General features: G+C 36.0%; 1 protein-coding gene across 4 annotated transcripts in view; it reads right to left on the reverse strand.

The window, feature by feature from the left end:
• Positions 1–23240, reverse strand: part of arhgef28a (Rho guanine nucleotide exchange factor 28a) — a 122571-nt gene that overhangs the window by 20814 nt on the left and 78517 nt on the right. For 2 of the 4 annotated variants that reach the window (XM_088910988.1, XM_088910991.1), the window contains 21 exons: positions 22919–23054; positions 21408–21488; positions 20466–20508; positions 16820–16921; positions 15951–16074; positions 14155–14290; positions 13746–13801; positions 12499–12556; positions 11695–11842; positions 10943–11064; positions 10049–10189; positions 8650–8900; positions 7737–7862; positions 7342–7459; positions 6458–6712; positions 5491–5567; positions 5087–5265; positions 4510–4601; positions 3897–4079; positions 3399–3539; positions 683–822 (listed from right to left, as the gene is read on the reverse strand). In XM_088910988.1, the coding sequence (XP_088767114.1) occupies positions 683–822; positions 3399–3539; positions 3897–4079; positions 4510–4601; positions 5087–5265; positions 5491–5567; positions 6458–6712; positions 7342–7459; positions 7737–7862; positions 8650–8900; positions 10049–10189; positions 10943–11064; positions 11695–11842; positions 12499–12556; positions 13746–13801; positions 14155–14290; positions 15951–16074; positions 16820–16921; positions 20466–20508; positions 21408–21488; positions 22919–23054 (2709 nt within the window). The remainder of the gene's footprint in view (positions 1–682; positions 823–3398; positions 3540–3896; positions 4080–4509; positions 4602–5086; positions 5266–5490; positions 5568–6457; positions 6713–7341; positions 7460–7736; positions 7863–8649; positions 8901–10048; positions 10190–10942; positions 11065–11694; positions 11843–12498; positions 12557–13745; positions 13802–14154; positions 14291–15950; positions 16075–16819; positions 16922–20465; positions 20509–21407; positions 21489–22918; positions 23055–23240) is intronic. The other 2 variants (XM_088910989.1, XM_088910990.1) reach the window with 2 other exon arrangements.

Here is a 23240-nt window from a genome sequence, read left to right on the forward strand (position 1 = left end):
AGTTTATCTCTAACATAATTACTGTATGCTCGATATTGGCCAGACTTTTGTAGATTTCCTCTCCAATTTAACCAATTTTAAATTGTAATAAACTATGTATGATTGAAGGCCACATACATCTACATCTCAAGTAAATCCATTTACTGTGGCTGTAGAGGTCCTAAAATAAGAACTACATAAAAAGAAAACAGTTTCTGATTATTTTGTCCTGGTTTTATAGCTAATCAGTATTCACTATCATCTCACTTCCATGAATGTACAATATAGTGATATTTACCATAGTTCAAAAAATATGAGAGTATTAATCTTACACTTAGGAGCCCATACCACAAAATATCTGAAAGAAAAATAATGGGATCCCCATTATAAACAAAGTCTCAAAGAGCAAAATACCCATGCAAAGACAAACGTAAAAGCAGGAAGTTTAATTTAATACAGCAACCCAACCTAAAACAAAAAGCATAAAAAGTACACTGGATGAGAAACATTATACAGTAACTGTGATTAGATACCTTATTCACTTAATAAACCAAGCTAAAACTGATGGGACTAAATTACTATAGTATATTAAGAAGAAAATATGGCAATTAAACTAAAAACCTCAGCACCATTCTGTTTTGATTATTAAAGGTGGCATCTTTAACATTTATACAAAAGTCTGGTTATTAAATATGGTGTATACCTTTAGGTTAATATTGGTGGCATCCCCTCTTCTGACTTCAGTCGGGGATTGATAAATGTCCCCAGACCACTCTCCTTCTCTCATTTCAGAGTCTGAAGTCAGAGACACAGAGCTCGAACTTTGAGTGTTCGGGTTATCTGCTGAAGACAAAGCAGAAAAAGAACAAATCAATATCAACATACAGTAGATGGCATTTCCAAAAGGTACAGTAATGAAGTAAATGTGATATTGAAAGGCATAATATTAATCACTTGATTTTAACAAAATACTTCTGACTGCATCATGCAACAGAGCTAACTGTATGTTTTAGATCGGTGCAGTGTTGGTCCAATATAGCTTCACGTTCATCTGGATATTAGTTTAGTTGAACACTCAGTTACTTGAGAAAAACTATTAATTTACGATAACACAATATTTCAAGACAGATACAGTAGATGGCATCTGTAAAACCTGAGAAATTGGGCTCTTTAAGGGATAAAGATCATTATGTCAGAAGAAATGCGGCACATAATAATTTTAACAGATGAAAGACATTGCAGAGATCACAGATTTAGCATCTCTCTGGAGAAAATCTTTATTCTAAAGGAAGCTAGACTTGTCTAGTGAAAGATGTGAGGTCCTTGGGGAACAATCTGCTGTGGTTGACTATTTAAATCTTTCTTTTCCACTCGGAGTCAGCTGAACCACTCATACTTATAACACACTGGGGAGAGGAATTGAGTTTCTGAGTCAGCCACGTCTCAGTGGGCACTGATTGTACGAAATCTGGCTCTGTAAAAAATTAGAGGCCTCTAGTGAAAGTTTCTGTCCAACTTTGTAAAAGGAGCAGCTCTCCCCTGTATGGAATTACTCTAGTGTAGTCTAGAAAAAATCCACAAGATGTCATAGTTTCAAATGTGGTGTCCTTCAACAACACAAATAAAGTGATAGTTGCTATCCCACCAGGAAGAGGATGTAGGAAGACACCCAAATGTATCATCAGAACATCCGAAAAGTGGTTTGGAAGGCTAAATCTCACCTAAAGCAACAATTATGAATCTTTAAAAACTCACCAAGTACCTTCTTCAATGACTTGAAGCTACACTTAAGCCATATACAGTAAATACAAGGTAAAGTACAGTTTGGACATGGAACAAGAACTAGTTGCACAACAATCAGCAACTAATCTCAAATTGGACAATAAGCACCGATGTCCCACAGGGATCTATTTTAGGCCTGTTGCTCTTCCTGTTCTATATAAATGGTTTGGATCCTAATATAGTCAGCAAACTAGTGGATACAAAAATAGGAAGAATGGAAAAACAAAAACAGGAGCAAGAGAATTACCAAATAACTTAAACCCATGGATTGGGCAGACACTTTACAAATGAAATTTAACATTTACACAGGTACAGTAGTAATAAAAAAATATATTCTATATCTTCTGATTATCACAGGGTAATTTTGAGATGCAGAAAGCAATAGCATGTATGGAAGGATTTCTTTGTGTAGAATGCTCTGTGTTGATCATCAACAAAATGTGGGGAAGCAGATGGATATCCAGCAAAAGTGCTGAATTTTAAAATTAAAAATGCTCTACTAAAACCCTAGATAATGTATTATATACAGTTTTTGCAGCATCCACAAAAAGTCAAGTCTGTGAAAGAGGTCAAACAAGATCAAGATAATGATTTTTCAGGAAATATACAGCAGGGGTTGTCATATACTGTATAGACAGGTCACATCTCTCCAGTCTAGGACAAAGGAGATGAGAGGGGATTTGATTTATATAAAATATTAAGGGGTAAAGATAGTGATGATGAGGAACTACATCACACTCAGTAATGAAACAAGGACATGGGACTGAATCTGGAAACTAAAAGTAAATTAACTGTGAATGTAGAATAGGTAACGTTTCTCTGAAAAATAAAATAAGCATGAGTTGTCAGGTGTATGATTAGTATTGAAAAGTGAAGCTCATGTTGAAAATGAATGCCATCCCATCTTTAAAGAATTGAAATGGATCTGTTCTACTTTAAAGTAGTTTTGTATCCTCTGGTCCTGGTGTCCAAGGTCAAATTGAGGAATAGATAAGATTATAGTGTTTACCGGGACATTTTAGCCAAAACGGAAAGCCTTCTGCTGTTAGGCTCATGCTTGGTAAATGTATTTTATAATAGACTACATTTAAAAAGCAGGCATCAAAATCGAGTGAAAAAAAGTCAACAGAACATAAAAGATACGTTTTAATTGGTTAATTAACCAATCTGTTGATTGGTTCATTATCTGAAGAAAACAGCTCATGTGGACAGGCCGTGCAACCTGAAGGATTTGGAGAGAGTGTGCATGGAGTAATGGTGAAATATCCTCCTAACGAGTAGTTTAAGAGCATATTAATGGTACAGAAAGTACTTCTTCAAGCTTATCCATCAAAGGAGACATCACAATATAAGGATTGCTGGGACATAAATAAAGCTGAGTATCATGCATTTAGAAATACTTTCAATATTTAAACACACAAAACTGAAAATTATATTACATAAATTATTATAGTCTTTAGTTTTTGATTTTTTTCGTAAATAATAATTATACTTTATTGATATAGTCATCAAAAACATCAAGCAAATTTTCATGCTAAATCAGCTTTTACTGTAATTACAGTTCTTCAAGGGTATTAATGAATTTGGAAGCCGCTGTACCTCAAGGGGCTGATAAGAAATACAGTACTTGTACTTACATTCAGTTGGAGACTCTGGAATGCTACTAAAACTTCCAAAGTCTTTTAGTTTCCCTGGCGAGCTGGGTTCTGCAACACTCTCCTGTGATTGGCTGTCAGAGGACCATGACTGAGATGTCAGTGCAGCAGTTAGTTTTTCAGCTAAAGAAAGAGATTCATACATTAATTCAATAAATGCTACTGTATTTATGCTGTATGTAGATTATGGATTTTGTCAGTGTTACACTTCAATACACAAATATTCCTTCCAGTTTAAAGCACATGGAATTAGTACTGATATTACTAGAAAAAAAACTAAATGGGTGGATTAATAGTAAGAATGTATTCATCATGGGCAAAAAAAATCTAAATTAGATTACATGAGGAAAGAGTAGACAGACCAGCAACATCAAAGAAATTATGATGAAGCGGTACACAGATCTAAATACCATTTTTTGAAGGTCAGCTCTATAATGAGAAAGACAAACAGAAGACAACAGTGGGTCTAGCTAGCCTCACCTTCTCTGAGCGCAGCTGCCAGGAGGACTGCTGCTTGGGGTACCTCCTCTGGGTCTGGCCGGATCAGAAGATGAGGATCAGGAGCAGACTCCTCATTGACACTCATTCCCGTCAGCTCGGCATAGATCCTGAGCTTCTCCTCTAGACTGTTACAGATCTGCTGGTCCTGGTTAATCAGAGTTTCTGTGAAGAAGGCATAATATTTCTTGAGGCACATCTACATCCGTCAATGCAAGTAATGCTTCTGCTGTTGGATTTCAATGGGTTTTTATGAATGGTTTCAGAGCTCTTGCTCCATTGCACACTTCAGCATTTGGTCACATAAGCACAAGTTTGAGATGAATAAAAAAACATTTAACAATTGTTTGATCTATTATTCTGTGGACAATTTCAAACAGTTTACAATATACATGATTCTGGTACAGGTAAGTGGTGAGACTGCTGACAGAAGATTAGGTGTTCCCCTGTGAAGTTATTTCTTTAAAAATACTTTTGGACCGTCAGCATGTTAGATTATCCTGTTCTCGATTGGCTCTAATAATTCAACATCAGGTGATATACCGAAAAGGAAAAAGGTGATGTTGAAGCATATCAACCTAATTCTCCTTCTTACCCTGAAATTTTTGAATCTTCTGAGCTCTGGCTTCAGCAGCTCGCCTGTCCTCCTCAGTTTCGCTAGTGCGCTCTTCCTCCTCTTCAGGACAGCTATGGGGGAACATGGGTACCAGCACTGTTTTAACAGATTATAGATCTATGAAGCAGGACAAGCCCTTCTCAAAAATATCATGGAAAACATCTAATATTTTCGGGGTAATATTACATTGCCATTTTTTATTTGATATGGATTTTCCTGCCATTGTGAGAAAGGTGTTAATTTCCTTGTAAGGGTTTTGTCAACCTCGAGTCTCTATCCTGGAAGCAGCGAGTTGATATCAGTGCATCGCAGAACACACACAAACACAAGCACACAGGAACAATGTCGAGACACCAACTAAACAGTATTTGGTATTTAAACAAACCAGAGCACCCGAAGGAAGAACTGTAATAATGTAATTCGTACTTTGTAATATGAAGTAACCCACTCTTTCTTGGAAAACAAAACAAATCACAATGCTACCCAATTAAGTGTTCTTTTAATGTGATGAAGTTATACTCCTTATTGCAAATCTTGAAGAAAAAGCCTTCTTCACCTTTCCACTGCCTCTCGGATCAGTCTCATCCAGTTGTTACGCTCTTCCTTGGATGCTGTGTGGATTTCATACATCTCAGGACCCGCTGAGGATGCACTGATAAGAAACATCCCTCTCTCCTCATTGGCCACCTCTCTTACAATCAGTTTCTGCAGAGAGATCACTGGAGGCTTCTGATCCTATTGTGAAATTGTGACAATACCATAAAAATGCAGGAGTTTTAATATTTAATGGAGAATTCAAAGGTTTCATTTGTTAAGGAAACAAGAATCTATAGGTAAAATGAAATTTAAATTGTCTTTATTATTGGTAATGTTGTTTATAATCATCCTATTGATGATATTTATCTGCTAGGACATCTTATTTTTCTAATCTGTATCAGTATAGTGAACTTTCAGACATACCACAGTTGCGAAGATATATTTTTGGTCTTTTTCCTGAAGAAATATGAGAACATCAGTAAGAAGCAGTGCCATGATATCTGCAAGGACAAAGACAAGACAACAAGAAAGCAATTCATAAGCATTAGGCCTGAGGTTAGAAAAACTGAAGAGTCTCAAAGGGTCATGTAACACATGATAACATGTAACATGACATCTGATACCCAAGTATAACACATTGGAAAATTCCTGAGAAAAATAAGGGACATCTTGTGAAGTGTTTTGAATTCCACTTGTTTACTGCATTCTTTCATGAAACTATATACTAGTGCATATACTAGTGTATATTAAGCATGTCTGTTTTTAGTTTAGTTTCAGCTATGCTAAATTCAAGTTCAAGTATATAGTTATATGTACCTGAGTACAATGAAATGCTTACTTGCGCGTTTTCCTCACATGACAAATGAATTAACAGATGACATAAAAGATGACATAACTTTAAGATAGAAAATGACATAACAAATGACATCACAGTTCTTGGAGACAGGAACAGGGTAGCAGCAATAATTTAACCAGCATTTAGATAGCAGCTGTGTGCAAAATTCAGCAGTGGCAGTATTTTCAGTTCAGTGCAAAACAGAGGGGTATATGTGGGGGTAGGAAGATTTAAGAGGTGGCGTTTATGAGTGTTATGGCTGTGGAGTAAAAGTTTTGTTTGAATTCAGAGTCCAGGCTTTTACACACCTAAATCTTCTCCCACAAATAAGAAAAAACAAAACTGAATTTGCAGGGTGGTTTTGGCCTTATTTGGTCTGATTATATTGTTTACCATTCTGAGATAACATGTGGTGAAAACAGTTTGTGTTAGGACCAGACTATTTCCTTTAAAAAATCATGTCATACTGTAGGAGTTTGGCTGTGAGTAACTGCCTTGCAAGGTGTGAAGTGAACAGCCAAAACCAGCCTCAGAAAAACAGAACAACTACTTCACCTTTCAGCCTCCCTGTGGCTGTCTTCCAGTACACTAGGCCATCGTGCTGCAGGGTCCTGCCTTGGCTCATTAGGTCCTGCTTGCGGAAGGTGTGCCCATTCTTCAGCTTGGCAAAGGTCTTATTCTCAATCCGGTTCAGGATCTCCACTAACTTCTGCTCCTTCTCGTACTCGCTGACCTTCAGGTCCACGGCAGCGATCACCTCCCGGATCAATGATAGTGCACGAATCAGGTCTGCGTGTTCCTCTGTGCCCTCTGTCACCAATCAAGCCAAACATTAACATAATAGTATATTAGAACTCCAAATCATTACCTTAACTTTCAATAACTGCTTTATCCCATACAGGATAACAGAGTTGCCAGAGTCTATCCCAGCAAGCAATAGGCACAAGGCGGGACACACCCTAGACGTGACGCAAGTCCACTGCAGTGTACACAGACATAAACACATACACATTCACACCAATGTCAATGTCAATTTGTCAATTAACCAATTAACCAATTAGCCAATTAACCTGCTGGTAAGTCTTTGGATTGTGTAAGGAAACCAGAGCACTTGGAGGGAACCCATGCAAACATGGGGAGAACATGCAAACTCCACACAAAGAGCATTCCAGAAATTGAACTTAGGGTCACCGTGCCATCGCAAATTTAATACATTAAATATTTTACCAGCACTCTGCATACGTATAGTGTTTTTAAGAAAACACATCTTTCATTCTAAAATGTCATTTTTTTCCTATTTTCCAGGTATCTTGAATGAAAACAGCTGGATCACACAAAACGACAAATTGTAATTATTGGAGTCTTAATGGAAAACCTGGAATGTGTTCTGGTGTAAAGTTTCCTCTATTCCACCAACAGCTACAGTCAGGTCAACTAACCCTTTGAGTGTTGAAGAATTCGCTCCACCAAGACTGGGTACTTGGTTATGCGCTGTGTCACCAAAAGGATGCATTCTGGGATTTCTCTCCTTCGAACCAAAGAGTTATTACTTTGTTGCTGAAAAACAAAAAAATTGTGAGAATATGCGAGAATTATTACAGGTTAAACAAATGGCACGTTAATGTAGCACTTCCACAACACAAAATAATGAATATACTCTAATTTCCTTAGCATGTCTCTGGAAGGGAGTGTCAAGATAAATTTTAGTTATCTTTAGCAAAATGTTGATGTCATACTAAATGGATTTATCATTCTTGATCAGCTACTTAACTTTAACAAATAGCTTGTTTCCCTAATATGAAAAAAAAACAATTAAATGGCAGAAATAACTTACTTTAATAAATGCTTGAAATTTCTTATTCTGTTGCTGCAGCTCTTTGAAAAAGTTCACAGCTTCTGTGTGGTGGCTGCAAAATTCCCCATACACCTGTTTCATTTTCATTGCATTTTCATCAGAAAACTAAACCAAACAGAGATAACATTAGTGTGAAATTGTTACAATATACAGTAATAAGCACTACTACAGTAGGTACTGTATACACTACTGCAGTGGTACCCAAATGATGGTCTGTGCACATCTGGTTGTCTGTTGAAAATTAAAATGTGATGCAGAGTCAGATTTAAAACTAAAGCTGTCATTACCCCAACCTGACAACCCATCTTTGAAGTCAGCAACAGCACCAGCCATCTCATGAATTTGCTCAATCTACATACCTTCATATAGATGGGCTGCCAAACTGCAAATTAATTTCAGGTATGAATAAAAATTTAAGGTTCTAATTCTAAGGTTCTACATTACCTGTTTTCTGAGTACATATTTCTTTGTTTTAATTTACATTTTCATAACTCACAGAATCAGTTAAAACAACAAAACTAATAGTACTGTATGTGGGAGCCCACTATCAGTTTCAAAATTGAAAAGGGGACTAACTATTTTCCATTTTTCTTCAGACAGTGAAAAACTATGCATTAACATTAGAAGTACAGTATATTGATAACTGTAAAGAATTTCGATTTAAACATTTTTTAGAGCCATCATTATATTTTAATCTACATCGCTTTTTTAACTGAATACATATTCAAAAAACTTTGATTGTTTTTAATTATATACAGAAATGTAATATGTAAACAAAATAATAAAAGGTGGTGCATGCTGATTTATCAGGAAGGAATAGAAAGATTATCGGGAATCTGCACCCCGACTATTTTACAATCTAAGCATTTGACAAAATCAAAGCAGGGCTCACTTGCTGCACAAGGACATCTCCTATTCTGTCAATAAGGAAGTTCCTGTCATTGTTCTCCTCTGTGCCGTGCTGGCGTCGCTCCTTCATTGCACTAAAGAAGCTCTTGTGGATATCAAAGAGCTCGTCTAGACAGGGGAAGATCTTGTCCACAGTGTAATGGTCCAACTGTAGCTGCTCCTTCATGCCTCTTCTGAAGATCTCAGACATGATGGTCAGTGTCTGGATGTGATGCATCTCCGTCTGCATTAGCTCTGTGAAAAAGGCCGGAGCAGTGAATATCTTTACAGCTTAGTTTGCAAAGTGTTTCTTTTTTCCCACACAGCAAAACCTACGTCCTATTTCCGGAAGGAAATCGTACAACTTAAAAAAGAAAACAGAAATCAATCCAGGTATTTTTTTACATATAAAATAAATATACTTTTTTGTAATTTTAACAGATTAAATCAAAACTTGGATCTACCCAGCAAATTGGAAATTTCTAAACATACTGCCAGACAGTGGTTTCACTTTTGGAAGAGGACTCATGGTTTTAACCCAACAGAAATCTGGATATTAAGTACTGGGTTTTCAATGTGTACTGAAGTTGGCCGATCGATAAAAGTCTTGGTTTAAATTTAGCTGTAATTCTGAAATCTTTATTTGCATGTGGAACAAATACAGACCATTCTGCTTTTTCATTCTCAGTAATTTAGACTCAGATATGTTTTTGAACAGCAAGAATTAAGGAGTTAACATCTTTGCTGGATATACTGTTCCTGTCAGTAGTAGTCCTTTCACATTTACAGTATATGTACATCATATCAGGCTGAAACTTTTTTGGGCAAAAGATGAGACAAAAAATAGAGCAAATAATAAACCAATCAAAGTTTCCACAATTGTTTTAGCTGAAACACCTACATATCATAAAATTAATGTTTTGATAAAAATTCCAATGTTTTAGGAGAATTCTTTGAGTAATTATATATAAATTTATATATATATTTACTCAAATAATTTATATAATATATTTTATATATTTATATAATATATTATATATATTTAAAAGGTGAAAAGGGGTGTCTACAATGGCATGGTTTACAATATCATCACACACATTACTGTGTGACAAAACAGCTCTGTTTCCTGACTGCTGGCCAGGTTTAGTGCACTTGGTCAGACTTCAGAGCTGAGAGTATCTTCTCATATATCTCCTTATATTTATGAACAGACAGATGTTCCAGATACGCCTTTGCTTCTGCAGAATATGTCAGATCATCTGTCTGGTGAGCGTAAAGTTTGTTCATTTTAATTATTGAATTTTTTAAATTATAATATTGGTTATATGTGAAAAGAAATGGTATTCTGAACTGTGGTAACTAGAAAGATGATTTCAGTTCTTTGAAAGCAATGAAGAACTCACCATAGATAACATCCTGCCTCTTGATAATGCGCTTCTCTTGTTTGCTGCAGAACTTGGGGTCTACATACAGACTCCAGGACTCTGCTTCATAGTCTAGCAAATCAGCACTGAAGTCACTGCGCAAAGGGACATCCACTGTGTCTGATGGTTAAAAAACAAGGCAAAGCTGTTTTTACACACCAAACTGCATAACCACAATATTCTAACTACTGTATATTCTATAAACAATACTGTCATACAACAATTCTTTAGCCAATATAGCACCCAGACTGATGAATCTCCCATAATAAAAAGGCATTTGTTTGTTTTCATAATTGTATATTTTCAACAGTTTCTACAGTACACATGAGGTACTGTAGAAATATCACTTTCTGTGAATAATGAGACATAATTTACTGTACAGAATGTAAGCACACAGCTAGACATATGACACACTGTGTGTTACCAGACATATTTTATAGATAAAGCACCAAACATCACCAAATAAACTGCTGAAATCACACGCTGAAAGACTGTTGAATAAGCAAGTCCTAATATACTGTAGCAGTTTGGCTTGTGAAAGCTGAAATTGCACTGCTTCTCATTCTGCCAAGTCTGTTTCATTTTGGGAGTCACTTATATTGGAGATATAAATTAAAATGTTCTTTTGCGGCATGTGAGCAGTGTGAACTCTTTTTATTCATTTATCATATGTCAAATGAACAATTACATGTCACCAGTGGATTTCTTTTAAGTCATTTATTGCTGTGAAATCATAGTGACATTTCTCTTTTCTCTTCCTTTACTGTGTTTTGTCCAGCCTGTCCTTGGTACTATATTTCCCATATGTCCTTTGCGTGCTGTGCTGGACTATTCAGTACCGCCATCTAAACAGTGTTGAAAATGCCTCCTCACCTTCTATTACAAAACTGTCCGTGGAGGGTGATGTCCCCATCACCTGCAGGATCTCCTCTGATTGAGACCTGCCCCTCCAGCCACTGCTGTCTCCATCAGCCTCCATACCCTCACTCAGCCTCCTGGGATAGAATAATATCAGAGTTGATTCTCATCATCACCTCTGTGGCTCACATTGTCATAATTCAAATGCTTAGTAACTGATAAAGCATAAAACAGGGGTAATCAGGAAAGAATACAAAAAAAGCACTCTTCTTTGACCTTAACAAGTCCAGTATATAAAGTACAACTGAAAAAGGAATAAAAAGAATAATCCTTAAATTAATAAGTATTGAAAAATCCAGTTTAAAAATCACAAATGATTAATGTAATCCACTTCAAAAAAGTTACTTAGGATTGAAATTATCTCCCTGTGCCTCTACTTGAAAAGACTTGGAACACATGTAAGATTAGATTCATGTAGTAAGTTAATAGGTTCAATTAAATCAGGTGTGCAGCACTGGAAATTCTACATGGGTTAGGTTTAAAATGGTGGCATTTTCACTTCAAATCACGTCTTTATGATTGATACTGAATTGAACAATTCACAAGTTTAGGTTTGTGAATTGTTCCATGTGTTTAAAATGTGACGATTTAAAACATCCAGAATTGTTCACCCTTGCGCTATACTATTAATTTTAATCGCCTGTGTTTATCCCTCTTTGCAGAATCTGATTAAATATATTCAGGGTCTCTATGTGGAACCTGCTTACCGCTCAGTAACAGCAGATGCGCTCTTGGACAGAGGATGTGCCTGGTAGGACTGTTCTCTCTTCGTATCCTTGGCCATCATCACAGGTAGGGATGGAGACGAAGTGTTCAGTGAACCAGAATAATGAGGGATTTCTCTTGTTGATGAAGCTGTACGAGCGAAACGACCAATTCCTTAAAGCTCACAATAGATGTGGCAGTGCACATAGAAATAAACATGTAAAATTACTTTGCATTAAGCTTTATTTTAGAATTATAGAAATAAATATGGAAGACCAACTGATTTATTGAGGTCAATGCTAAGAAAAAAATTGTATGATTCAGCTCACACTTTGGATGTGAACTTTACAAGGCCTTCTGACAGAATTATGAAGGAATTTTGAAGAAATCCATAAAGCATCAAGTGCTGTAGTCATTATCCTTTGAGAGTTTCTTAATACAATCCTGCCCTTTTATTTAACTTACAATAAACTTGATAATTGCTAGACAACAAGCAGAACTGCAAATAGAAAAGGCAACTCAGGCCAAAGGGATAAAGAGGATGTACATTATAACAAGACGTCTCAGGGGTATCTTAAAACAATACAGTCCCAATGTATTTATAAACTAAGATGTGCACAAAAGAGGGTTTCTTACAGAGAGAATATAGCATTCAAAAAGCAGAAGAATAATGTAACTATTCTCTTTCCCTTTGTCTCCTAATACAGGATGTGCTACTCCTCATATGGTAGGTTAGCCTAACCATATGTTAGAAAAATAGGGCTTTTTGATGAAAGAGTAATTGTAAATAAGAGTGCTAAACTTACTCAGTGGGAGAGATGCCGTCTTAGACTTTACTGTTACTCCATACTTATCTTGCAGCTTCTATGGAAAAGAAATACTGCAAATTAACACAAAACGAGTTCTGGTGATGGAATAAATTGTTTTTAATAAAATTTTTCACTATTTTTAAAATCTGTATCATTCATTCACCTGTGAATTTTACACAAAAGAACTACAGTATACTGTATAATGCACGTAAAAAGACTTTATTACAGTATATCAATGGTAAACACATAAGTATTTGAAAAAGACTGAACAGGTTCAGTAAGGTCAAATTAAATGAATACAATGACAATAAGGCTAGAACAAACTGGATGTGTAATGCAAACAAAACTGAATGAACTAAAACAGTCAAGTGTGGATACAGACCAGGGATATAAACATCCTGTTGGCACATCTTGCATGTTTACAACAAGTTACATTACCAGTTTAAGAATAAAAACCATTAATGCAACAAAGTAAGGAGCACTTGAAGGAAGTACTGGCGAGTTGGTCATAACAGAGAAATGAGCTGGTGCCATAAGGAGGTCAGGGCTTGAGCAGTCCTGAATTCTATGGGTTCATTTCTCCACTGAAGAGCAATTGTGGAGAATGAAAAGGCTCTAGTCAACTCTATCAGTGTTCATCACACTAACACTACTCTTCTCCACCACTAATGCAGCAGTGGACACATGAATAAAGAGGGTTCAGACTGCCTCATCCTCCTGGCCAGGCTGTCTCAGCTCTAGCCAAAGAGCTGACCTGCTAATACTACTAATACTGCTAATATCCACAACCATTCTGTCTCAGTCCCAGCTGTACCATTACAGCTAGTGTTCTTATTAATGGGTTTGTTCTCATTATTACTCTTCTGCTTTTACACTGATGTTGGAATTTGTTATTCTTAAAAAACTGCTGTTAGTCTTTTGAGCTAAGTAATATCTTATTACATGCTCATACACTTCCTTAATTACATTAAGGCAATGAAATTAGCCACACCAATAAAAATGCCCAAAGCCATACCCAGAAAATAACATCTCTGCTAAATCATAAAGGCAAGAACTCCTCATATCACCCGAGTGAATAGAAAGTACCTTAAATCCTCCGAACTCATACTGTATACTATCCCTATGTTAGTACTCTCCGCAAATCTGCTAATTGTGCTAAAGTTTTGTGGCTAGTTTTCCCTTCATTTCTAAACTATTCTGCCAGTAACTGCTCTATATGCACTACCTAAAAAATCGGATATTACCTTAAGGCATGGAGTGCAAGAATCTCGACAGCCTTTGTGTACATTGATAGTGCAATCTGACAAAGAAAAGCAAAACATATTATATTTATTAAACATATTATATTTATAGTACTAAACTGATAACCTTTGGAAACTGATTTCAATTGACCACAGGCTGTTTTTTGTTCATTACTTGGATAAAACAATTGTTTCCACACTGTACTAAAAATTGAGCTGCTGTGGACCAATTAAAATTTATTAGTCAATACTTGAAAAACTTGACAAACTGAATGCTCTCAGCTTAGAAACTTTTTTTTTTATTGTATCACGCAGATCATGTGCGTTGTTTCCGTTTAGTGTATTTCTGATGCAAGTTTGAGAATATGCTAGCTTGAACTAAAAGCTCAGATTCATTTTAAACAATACTCACTGGAACACTGTAGGAGCTCTTTTCCGATGGCAGGTTTGTCACAGACCAAACACAATGTCAGCCCAGAGCAAGAACCAGCAAGAAACTGGTGTCCATTGACCAACTTTTCCTTTCCTTCTTTATCCTTGTTTTTCCCCTTGAAAAATCACAATAAAAATAATACATTTGAATATGTATGAAAACATATGAATATTTGAATATGTACACGGCAAAACTGGTATATAGAGACTTTTAAAACAGAGTACTAGTAGAGAAACAAAAGCCCTTTTCAGATTTGAACAGGAAGGTTTGTCTGTCCTACAATTATAATAATGTGATGCATAAACATTATAGACCACATGAGTGTTGTTTTTGTTTTCATGGTTGCCAGCTAAGAGAAGAGGGTTAATGATTATATAAGTAAAGTGGATTGTTGCTCCTGGAACAAAAAGATTGGGAAACAGTTTTCTGTTACAAGCTGCTAAGGTATTCTTTTTAAAACAACCTGTGACTACAAAATCCAAGCATTTTCTTTTTTGCTTGAAAATGGATTGTATTGTTGCTTTAATTGTGTTTTTTGCTGATTACAAAATGCTGTTCATAGATAACAGCTCTAAAACCACTAAATGAAGTAATAAATCATCTTTGATTTGATGGTTATGTAAGTTCTGTCAATCAGCAAAAAGCTCATGGAATATGCTAAAACTGACAATACTTCACTAAAAGTTATGTTTGTCAAGTTGTACTGTATGCCCTATTCATTTGACATTCAGTTCTTTCTTACCCAGCAACTGAATAATACAGCAACATAAACAAGTCATAAAACTACAGTTTCCCCACATGTTAATTCATTAATGGCTATATACAGTATGGAACCCAAACCAAGAAGATGTCTTTTTTTTCTAAATAGAAAAAATAAATAAAAAGCTTCCAAACCTCTTAGTCGGTGACAGTATGAAGTAGTGGGAGTGGGCAGGATAGTCAAGAATTTCTGAAGGTAATTTATATAGTATGTTGTACAATGTATGTGCTATAGAATGGAATATGCATTATTCTACATTTCATAATGTTAGTTAAAGGCTGAAGTAAATATATTCTGTTTTCCTTAATTATCTGAGATGTATTATTCCTTAACGTCAAATCATTGAATTTACTTTTACATCGCACAAAGTCGGGTATAACAGTGGTGCAGTGGTTAGCATTGTTGCCTTACAGCACTGGTGCCCTAGGTTCAATTCTAGACCTGGGGTATTATCTGTGTGGAGTTTGTATATTCTCCCTGTATTTGCTTGGGTTTCCACCAGGTACTGTGATTTCTTCTCAGAGTCCAAAGACATACTGGTAGGTTAATTGGCTTCAGACAAATTAGACTGGGTGTGCATGTTAGTGTCAGCGTCTGTGTGTTTGCCCTGCTATGAACTGGAGTTGCACACAATACTCACTGACCTGAACTGAATAAGTGGTTATTGAAATTAATGTGATGATGACAAAAAGACATGAGAAATGACAGAGACCAGAACAATAGCTTCTCTTTATCCGGCCAATGTCTTTTTTAATTGAAATGTAAAGATTGTGTTGTCCACTTTTGCCAATATTGAACTGCAGAAAAAAAAAAACTAAATCAAAACAGAAGTGGAAAAGATGCATTGGTGTTGGTAATTGGTAAATGGTTGGAACTGCCATAAATGCAAAGTAAGCTTGTATCATGTTATATGAAAGCAGAAAATGCAGAAGTGGAAATTTCAGCCAGCATTCCATCAATGGTATGAGGATTCTTCACTGGCCATGTCATGTGAACAACAGGCTTCAGTTTTTACCTTGTTCTTGCTCCGTGTGCTGGACATCCTGCTTTTCAGGAAACTGAAGGTGCGGCTCACTTTGTACTTTTCTGATTCAGACTTTGAAGGAATTATGTATTTATCCCATTCTTCCTCTTCAATTCTATTGGTATATAAACACGTTTTTGCAAAAACAACATGCTTGAGGCAGGCATAACCAAACAATTAACTTAAAACTTAATACAGCCTTACTTCTCAACCCCACCATACAGTCAGTTGTGTATTTGACTACATATTTTATTTCTAAATGAAGCAACACTGTACAAGACAGCCATATTGTTATTTTTAAATACGGAAATTAATCTCATGCAGTGGTGCAGTCTTCCAGAAAAGCAGTTATCTGGTTTCACCACTTGGCATTTTTCACTGGATTGAAAATAGTATAATCTTGCATTGCATTCAAAATACACAGCAGTTCTTGAATGCAGTTGTTTGTAATGAAACAGACACAATGCTATGGGTTAGTCCAGGCAGTTAACTTGTTTTAACAGCTAAAAGTGCGTGGATCACTTTTGGAATGGCACAAGTACAATACAAAGCAAAACCACAGAAGAAAAACTCCCACTGAGCCATATCCAACCACCATTTTCTCAATTTATAAAAATACATGGAATAGCTAAGACACTCCAAATTAAAAATTCAAGGTTAACTTGAATTTGAAGATCCCAGAAGACGTTTTGCATAATGCTTGAATAGCTGTAGTAGGAGCTCTTTAATTAGTGGGCACTTAATGCAGGGTTGGTTTAGTTTAGTTAATGGGGTTATAACTTGCAAGGTTTTATTAATGGAAGTTAATGGCTGATGGCTACTACACATGCACTGTGTTGTAGAAGAGGACTGGGACGTACTCCTTGAGGAACTCGGAGAGAGTGAGGTGCTGAAGGGAGTCTGCCAGCTCGGCGCTGCCCTCGTCCTCGGCTGATTGAGCCCTTTTACGGAAACTTAACTCCCTACAGGAAACAACACATTTCCTAACGTTCCTGACCATGCAAAAGAAAAGCAGGATGGACTCCGAAACAAGTCGGCTGAGTGTAACTGAACCCCAACCTGCTTTGTAAATTGCTTCTCAACAGGGTCGTAACAGAGGGATCACCTACACCTACCTACTGTAAATGGAAAATATTTTTTGTGAAGTTTTGTACAGTTTGTAGAGTATTTGTACAAAACAAAATGTGTGTGTTAGCAAACTGACTATGCTTATGCAAATGCCTACTGTATACTAACATTTAGTAACTTGTTTTCACTGATGGGTATCATACTCCTGCCATTAGCCTTACAAGTAGTAAAATCCATAGTGATTGTTGAAATTTCCACTACTTGGAAACCTACAGTATACTGTAGCTGTCATTATTTCTCATCCTTGGTGGATTATGAACTGCTTGGTGAAACAAGGTGTCTGTCTGTCTTCTATTTTGTTCTCTTGTCAATATTATTTTACTGTAATTAACATATGTTTAAAGGAGGCTCCTGCCCCAACCAAGAAGACTGATAGGCCACCATTTTTTTTCTTAAGCCTAAAACTACCACTGTCATAGGAACCTCTACATTGACTGACATAAAAAAAAAAACTTGGAAGGTTTCATCACAACAAAACGTCTTTCAGACACACTTTTTACTCCCATAATGGGACATTATCTGGTTGGGAAAACACATCTTGCACCCTTAACTGACCATACATTGGTCAAACAATAAACTCCAGTCCAGGAAGGTGTCATTCTAGTTTCTTCTCAGTTATATGTGGTTAGAGATAGCAGGTTGGGACTTGCTTGAAAGCCTAAGCAGTTTTCTAGTTATATATTACTACATTAAAGGAGAGTGCTGCATTTTCACTAAAATTTAACTTAGTAAGTTTTTCCAAGCCTTAACTGCTTGGAAAAAAAGTTGTCCCAATAATCAGTATTCCAAAAACATAAGCACCGTTTTGTTAGCTTTTTTCTCTACCAGTATTTGTCTTCCCTTCATAAATCACCTGATTTGTATTTGTATTTAAGATAAGTAGGGGGCAGAGCGGTGGCACTGTGGCTAAGGATCTGCGCCTGTGGCTGGAAGGTTGTCGGTTCAAATTCCGTGGCTGGTAGAGGAATCCTACTCCGCTGGGCCCCTGAGTAAGGCCCTTAACCCCAACTGCTCCAGGGGCACTGTACAATGGCTGACCCTGCGCTCTGACCCCAAGCTTCTCTCCCTGTCTACAGTATGTCTCATGGAGAGCAAGCTGGGGTATGTGAAAAGATTAATTCCTAATGCAAGAAATTGTATATGGCTAATAAAGTGATCTTATCTTAAGTAGAAAAATTAAAGAACACTGTAACAAGAAGAGCTAAAAAAGAAAATGGATGGTGTAGGCAGTCTGAATCTAAAATGGTAATAACAACAGCTTTTACCATCAATGTCCACTCCTGGAATCTGCCAAATCAATCACTCAGTGTATACAGTATATGAACTAAATAATGCAATTAGCATTTCTGAATTGTATGTACTATGTGCTGTGTACACTTTACAATGCAGCAGGTTTACACCATTATAATATTAATTTAATGACTTGAATTTACACCACTAACAAAAGATGAATGCAATGGAAAAAACTGACTACTCATCTGAAAACTGAATGTAATGTAAGTCATGGGTACAGTAGTAAAATTGTGATAATGCTGAGAATTTTATTGAGTTTTACTATTACATTAAATCATTTAATGTATTTATTTTTACTATTATTGTTGTTGTTATTATTATCAAACTGATTATAAACCTTTATGTTAACAGATTGTGTTAAGAATTAAAACATGAAATAGTTAAACTTATTATATTTCACACTTGTTAGCTGAATGGACACAGAAATGTTGGTGGTAATATCAGTTATAAGAGTTAACAAATGAAATGAAATGTATTTAAATAATGTTAATTCTGTAGTTTTCCATAAAATGTACTGTATTTTGAAATTTGCTTGGGGAAATAAAAACTGCTGAATAGTTTTGATTCCACTGTTTGAGGTTAAATGATGTTGATTGAGCAATTCAGTACTTCAGCAGTAACAGTTGCCTGTAGCTATAGTATATGACAGTTGTTAGAAAACATACTTTAAAACTAAAAAGAAAAAAAATGAGTACTCTGTGTTTTACATTCTTAAAACTTTTTCAAATAAATTCTTATTAAAAATTTAATTTTAATTGATTGAATACTGACTTAAATAGGGTTTGAAAATTAAATATGAAGTCAATTGAAATACCTATTTTTGGATTTAATTTTATACTCCAAGGAGTTCATGCTTTTTGGAAAGCTTTGTGTTCAATTAATGTCTGTTTTTCACTCAATCAACATCACAGAACATTTTTCCAAAAACCCCAAAATAAATAATAAATAAATAAAACTATATAGATGTGGCAACAGTAACTCTGAAACATTGAATATTAAAGTCAAGCTTGCATTTGCTCACATCTTTCAGGATTTGTTCATTGCCAGTCAAATTTCTTTCTCAACAGATGTATTCTTGGTACCTCTTTTAGCAGAATATACAGCTCATGCTTTGCAGGACAAAGAATTGCAAGCATGACATTATAAAGAAATCTTTACATATGTCACAAAAAGATGGGGAAAAGATTAACAAAAAGATTTATTTTTTTAAATAGTTTAATCTTCAAAGAAACCTGAACATCAGTATTATTGCTGTTAAACTTCAGAGGCTGGTATTTGCCAACAGCTATAATTTTCAGAACTCCTCGACTGTTAAACTAAAATACAAAAAAAAATTATATGACCACAATCAGGCAAATGGCCCAGACTTTAGAAAGTATCCACAGAGCTCGTAAGTGCAATAGTTAGGGTACAGTCAGTTCATAGGCAGACCTTTTTGCTTTTAATAGTCCTTATCATGTACTTTGTAAGGATTAGTGTTCTTCAGCACACTGCCTGATAAAGCTTCAGAATATCAAACATAAACTGATATTTTCTGCATAGGTACAGGCACAATATGCTTGTATATATAACCTACTGAATATGAAATTGCTGTAGCAATAGCTACTTTAATTAACTTGAACACATTATATAAGAAAAGCTTTATGTTCAATTTATGCATACTGTATACTGTAAACATACTGCATGCATAAGCCCTAAATATTGTGCCAAATGTTTTCACTGGGTAAAGAACTCAACAACAACTGAACAACTTCCACTACTGAACTTTTTAATGACTGAGCATCTGAAAAAATGCCAACAGCACTGAACTTAGTAGGTTTCTTGTATAAAAAAAGTAAAATTGGGACTTGAAAAGGGGTGAAAACTGGATTGAAAGCCAGCAATCTTTAGCCATAATAATAAGACAGGAAAATAATAATCCTTTTTTTTTACTCAAAGAAAAAAGAACACTGAAGCCTACAGTATATGGTTCTGTAAACCTCAAAAAGAGAATAAAAGTCTAAGACACTGAAATGTAACACCAACAGAAAACTTCTACATTATAAATTTCTCTGACATCTTTAACCCATCAGTCTTTGTAAATACCTTTTCTCTCTTGGGTGTTCAGGCAAGCTGAAAGCACGCTGCTCTGAAAAAGTAACACAGTAAAAATGTCTTAAGTACAAAAACACACATTTTTATCAGGTATTGATAATGATTGAGAAGACAAACAACTTCAACCTGTTTACATCTAAATCAACAGAGTTCAATCTCTTTTTTCAGCACTAAAACAGCTTCAGATCCAGATTAAAATTCATTGTGACCAAAGTATTTTTACACAGATTTAAAGAGTCCAATTTAAAGGACCTTCAGTTCAATTAAGATGAAAAAGAAATTAAATTCCAAACAGTCTGAGAGGCTGGGTTCTTCCTGTGTAAGAAACTACTGTACATTGTGGTGAAATAAATAATTAAGAGATGTAAACAATACTTTTGACCTAGTCACAACAAACTTGAAAGCTGCGATTTAAATTGCTGTTTGTGTCCTAGGCCCAATGCTTTTTTTCCTTTTGAAGAAAAACTGTGTTGAAAACAGATGCTTCAGCAGACTGACAAGGCACATTTGAGAAGACAAAGAAACAATGAAACAATGGCTTTTAATGACACTGCACTTCCCATGTAGACACCACCATGGCTTAGACCAGCACCAGCAGTCTCAAGCTACAAAATGCATGCCCTTTGTATTAAACTAGAACATTTCCAAACTTTCTGCAGAAAAAACATATAGTTAGTCGACTTGTATAAGATTAGATTAGATCATGCACTTTGTAGCATCCATCACCAGACCATTGATTTACCCAGCAATGCAGTTGCCACAGACAAATATGAAATATGAGTATTTGTACATGAGAGATTACCTTCTATTACAACAAGCAATGTTGGTTACATGATTATGAGATGCTTTAGGCCTAGAATCAGTGAATAGGCATCTGATTTTCATGCGGTTAATTTGGTTGGCATAGCATTTGATTGTCTGGTATGTACTTACTAACAGGGTTGAGAAGAGACATTGATTTAGATAGAGACAGAGCCTGAAGGAGGGATCGGCCGCTGCTGTTGAACACACCATCTACAGAGCAAGGACACATGGCTCACTGGGAAATTGTTTGTATTTTTTATACCCTGCCAATTTGGCATTGCTAATTATTAATCAACCTGGCTCACTGCTGAGGCCCTTGCTTTAGAAGACAAGAATAATGACCCAGCACACTGTTCTCTGAAAGGTACTCTTATCAGAGCCATTATGCACCTAACTGGAGCATGACAAGGAATGGTAAACTTGATGATGCAGCTCTTAGTGCCAAAACTGCATTCTCATACTTGCCTGGCAAGTCATATGGATATAGAGGGTATGGGGTATTTTAAACACACCCAATCACAACAGTGTGCTGCTCTTTTAGGAATTCCAACCACAGCTAGCTACTGACATAAACCAGTGATGTCTGAACTATACTGCTCAACCTGCTGTCCAGTTGAGCACTTTCTTGTTGTATCCCTTTTGGAACTCCTTGTTTGTGTTTTCTGTTTTACTTCTTTTTTTAAGCTTGTAGAAAACACACATGCAATTTATCTATCCCTATAGTTCCATGGTACTTAAGAAACTACTCCACAATGCTCTTTGTGAGCACTTGCATCTAAACTAGAATGAAGCACTTGCAGAGTACATGGGAATTATATTACTCCTTCTGCTTCATTTACATCCAGAAATGTGAACATTAAAATATGAGCATTGTGTAAGCAGTGCTTAAAATCGTCCCTTTCCTATCCTCTGACTCATACCTCAACAATCAGAAGTCATATGAATGAAGAAGGCTTGATTAAACTGGTGACATTGCTTGCTTTTGACATCAATTCTCATACATGCAGTGCGGTTCATGCTTACTTCTGTTAGAATTTGTGTTTTATTTGATTACATTTCCTTTCAGAAAATGAACTTAGTCACTTCAGAAGACATAACATGTTCCCACCCCAATTGCAACTGGAAAGAGAGTGGTTTAGAAACTGTCACGTTTTTTAATCCTACTGAGATAGTGAAATTCACATGCTTTGTGCAAACAGACAAAATGGAGGTTAGATTTCAAATATTTTCATGCACAGTGAAAAGTAATTTTAATGACTTCCTTGATTTTCTTGGGCCACAAACAACTCTAAAACCAATGGATAAAAAAAGTCTGTTTTCCAACCTGATCAATTTAATCAAATAAAATAATCGGGACCTGATTACCCTCAAATCCAAAAATAGTTTAATTCCATGTACATTTCATGTATTAAATATTGTAGTACTGATATCACTTGCAACCTTTTCTAAACATGCTACTATACAATGAGGTCCCAAGTCTCATCAAAGTTAAGTTATCCAACAAGCATCCGAAGGCCATATAGAACACATTTCTGCTCCATTTTCTATTAGCAATGTCCCTTACAGCTGTCGTAGTTTTAAATATTTTGTTGTTGTTACGGGAGTTTTATATGCTTTCTCCAGGTGGGAAAGACACTGACCTTCAGTGAGATCTGAGATGTTGGTGTCCCGAGAGAATCGTGGCCTGGAGAGGCTAATCTTGGGGGAGGAGTAGGAGTAGGAGCGCAGCCGGATCCCAGGGTCCCCTGACTCCTGCGGACTGTGAACTTCATAGGCCTTGAGATTTACAAGAACAGACATTATGTGGATTGTGCTATATTACCACTGCGTAATGACATGAAAGACTCAGACAAGACACTTCCAAACACTACAACCTTTCAAATAACACAATTTCCCAACATAAACTTATTTCAGGCACATGTGAGTAAAGGTCATAATTTGTTGATTGTTTTTGGCAGTCCA

The sequence above is a fragment of the Atractosteus spatula genome, chromosome 3 (assembly GCF_055471065.1).
Source record: "Atractosteus spatula isolate fAtrSpa1 chromosome 3, fAtrSpa1.hap1, whole genome shotgun sequence".
In the NCBI taxonomy this organism is placed as follows: Eukaryota; Metazoa; Chordata; class Actinopteri; order Semionotiformes; family Lepisosteidae; genus Atractosteus; species Atractosteus spatula.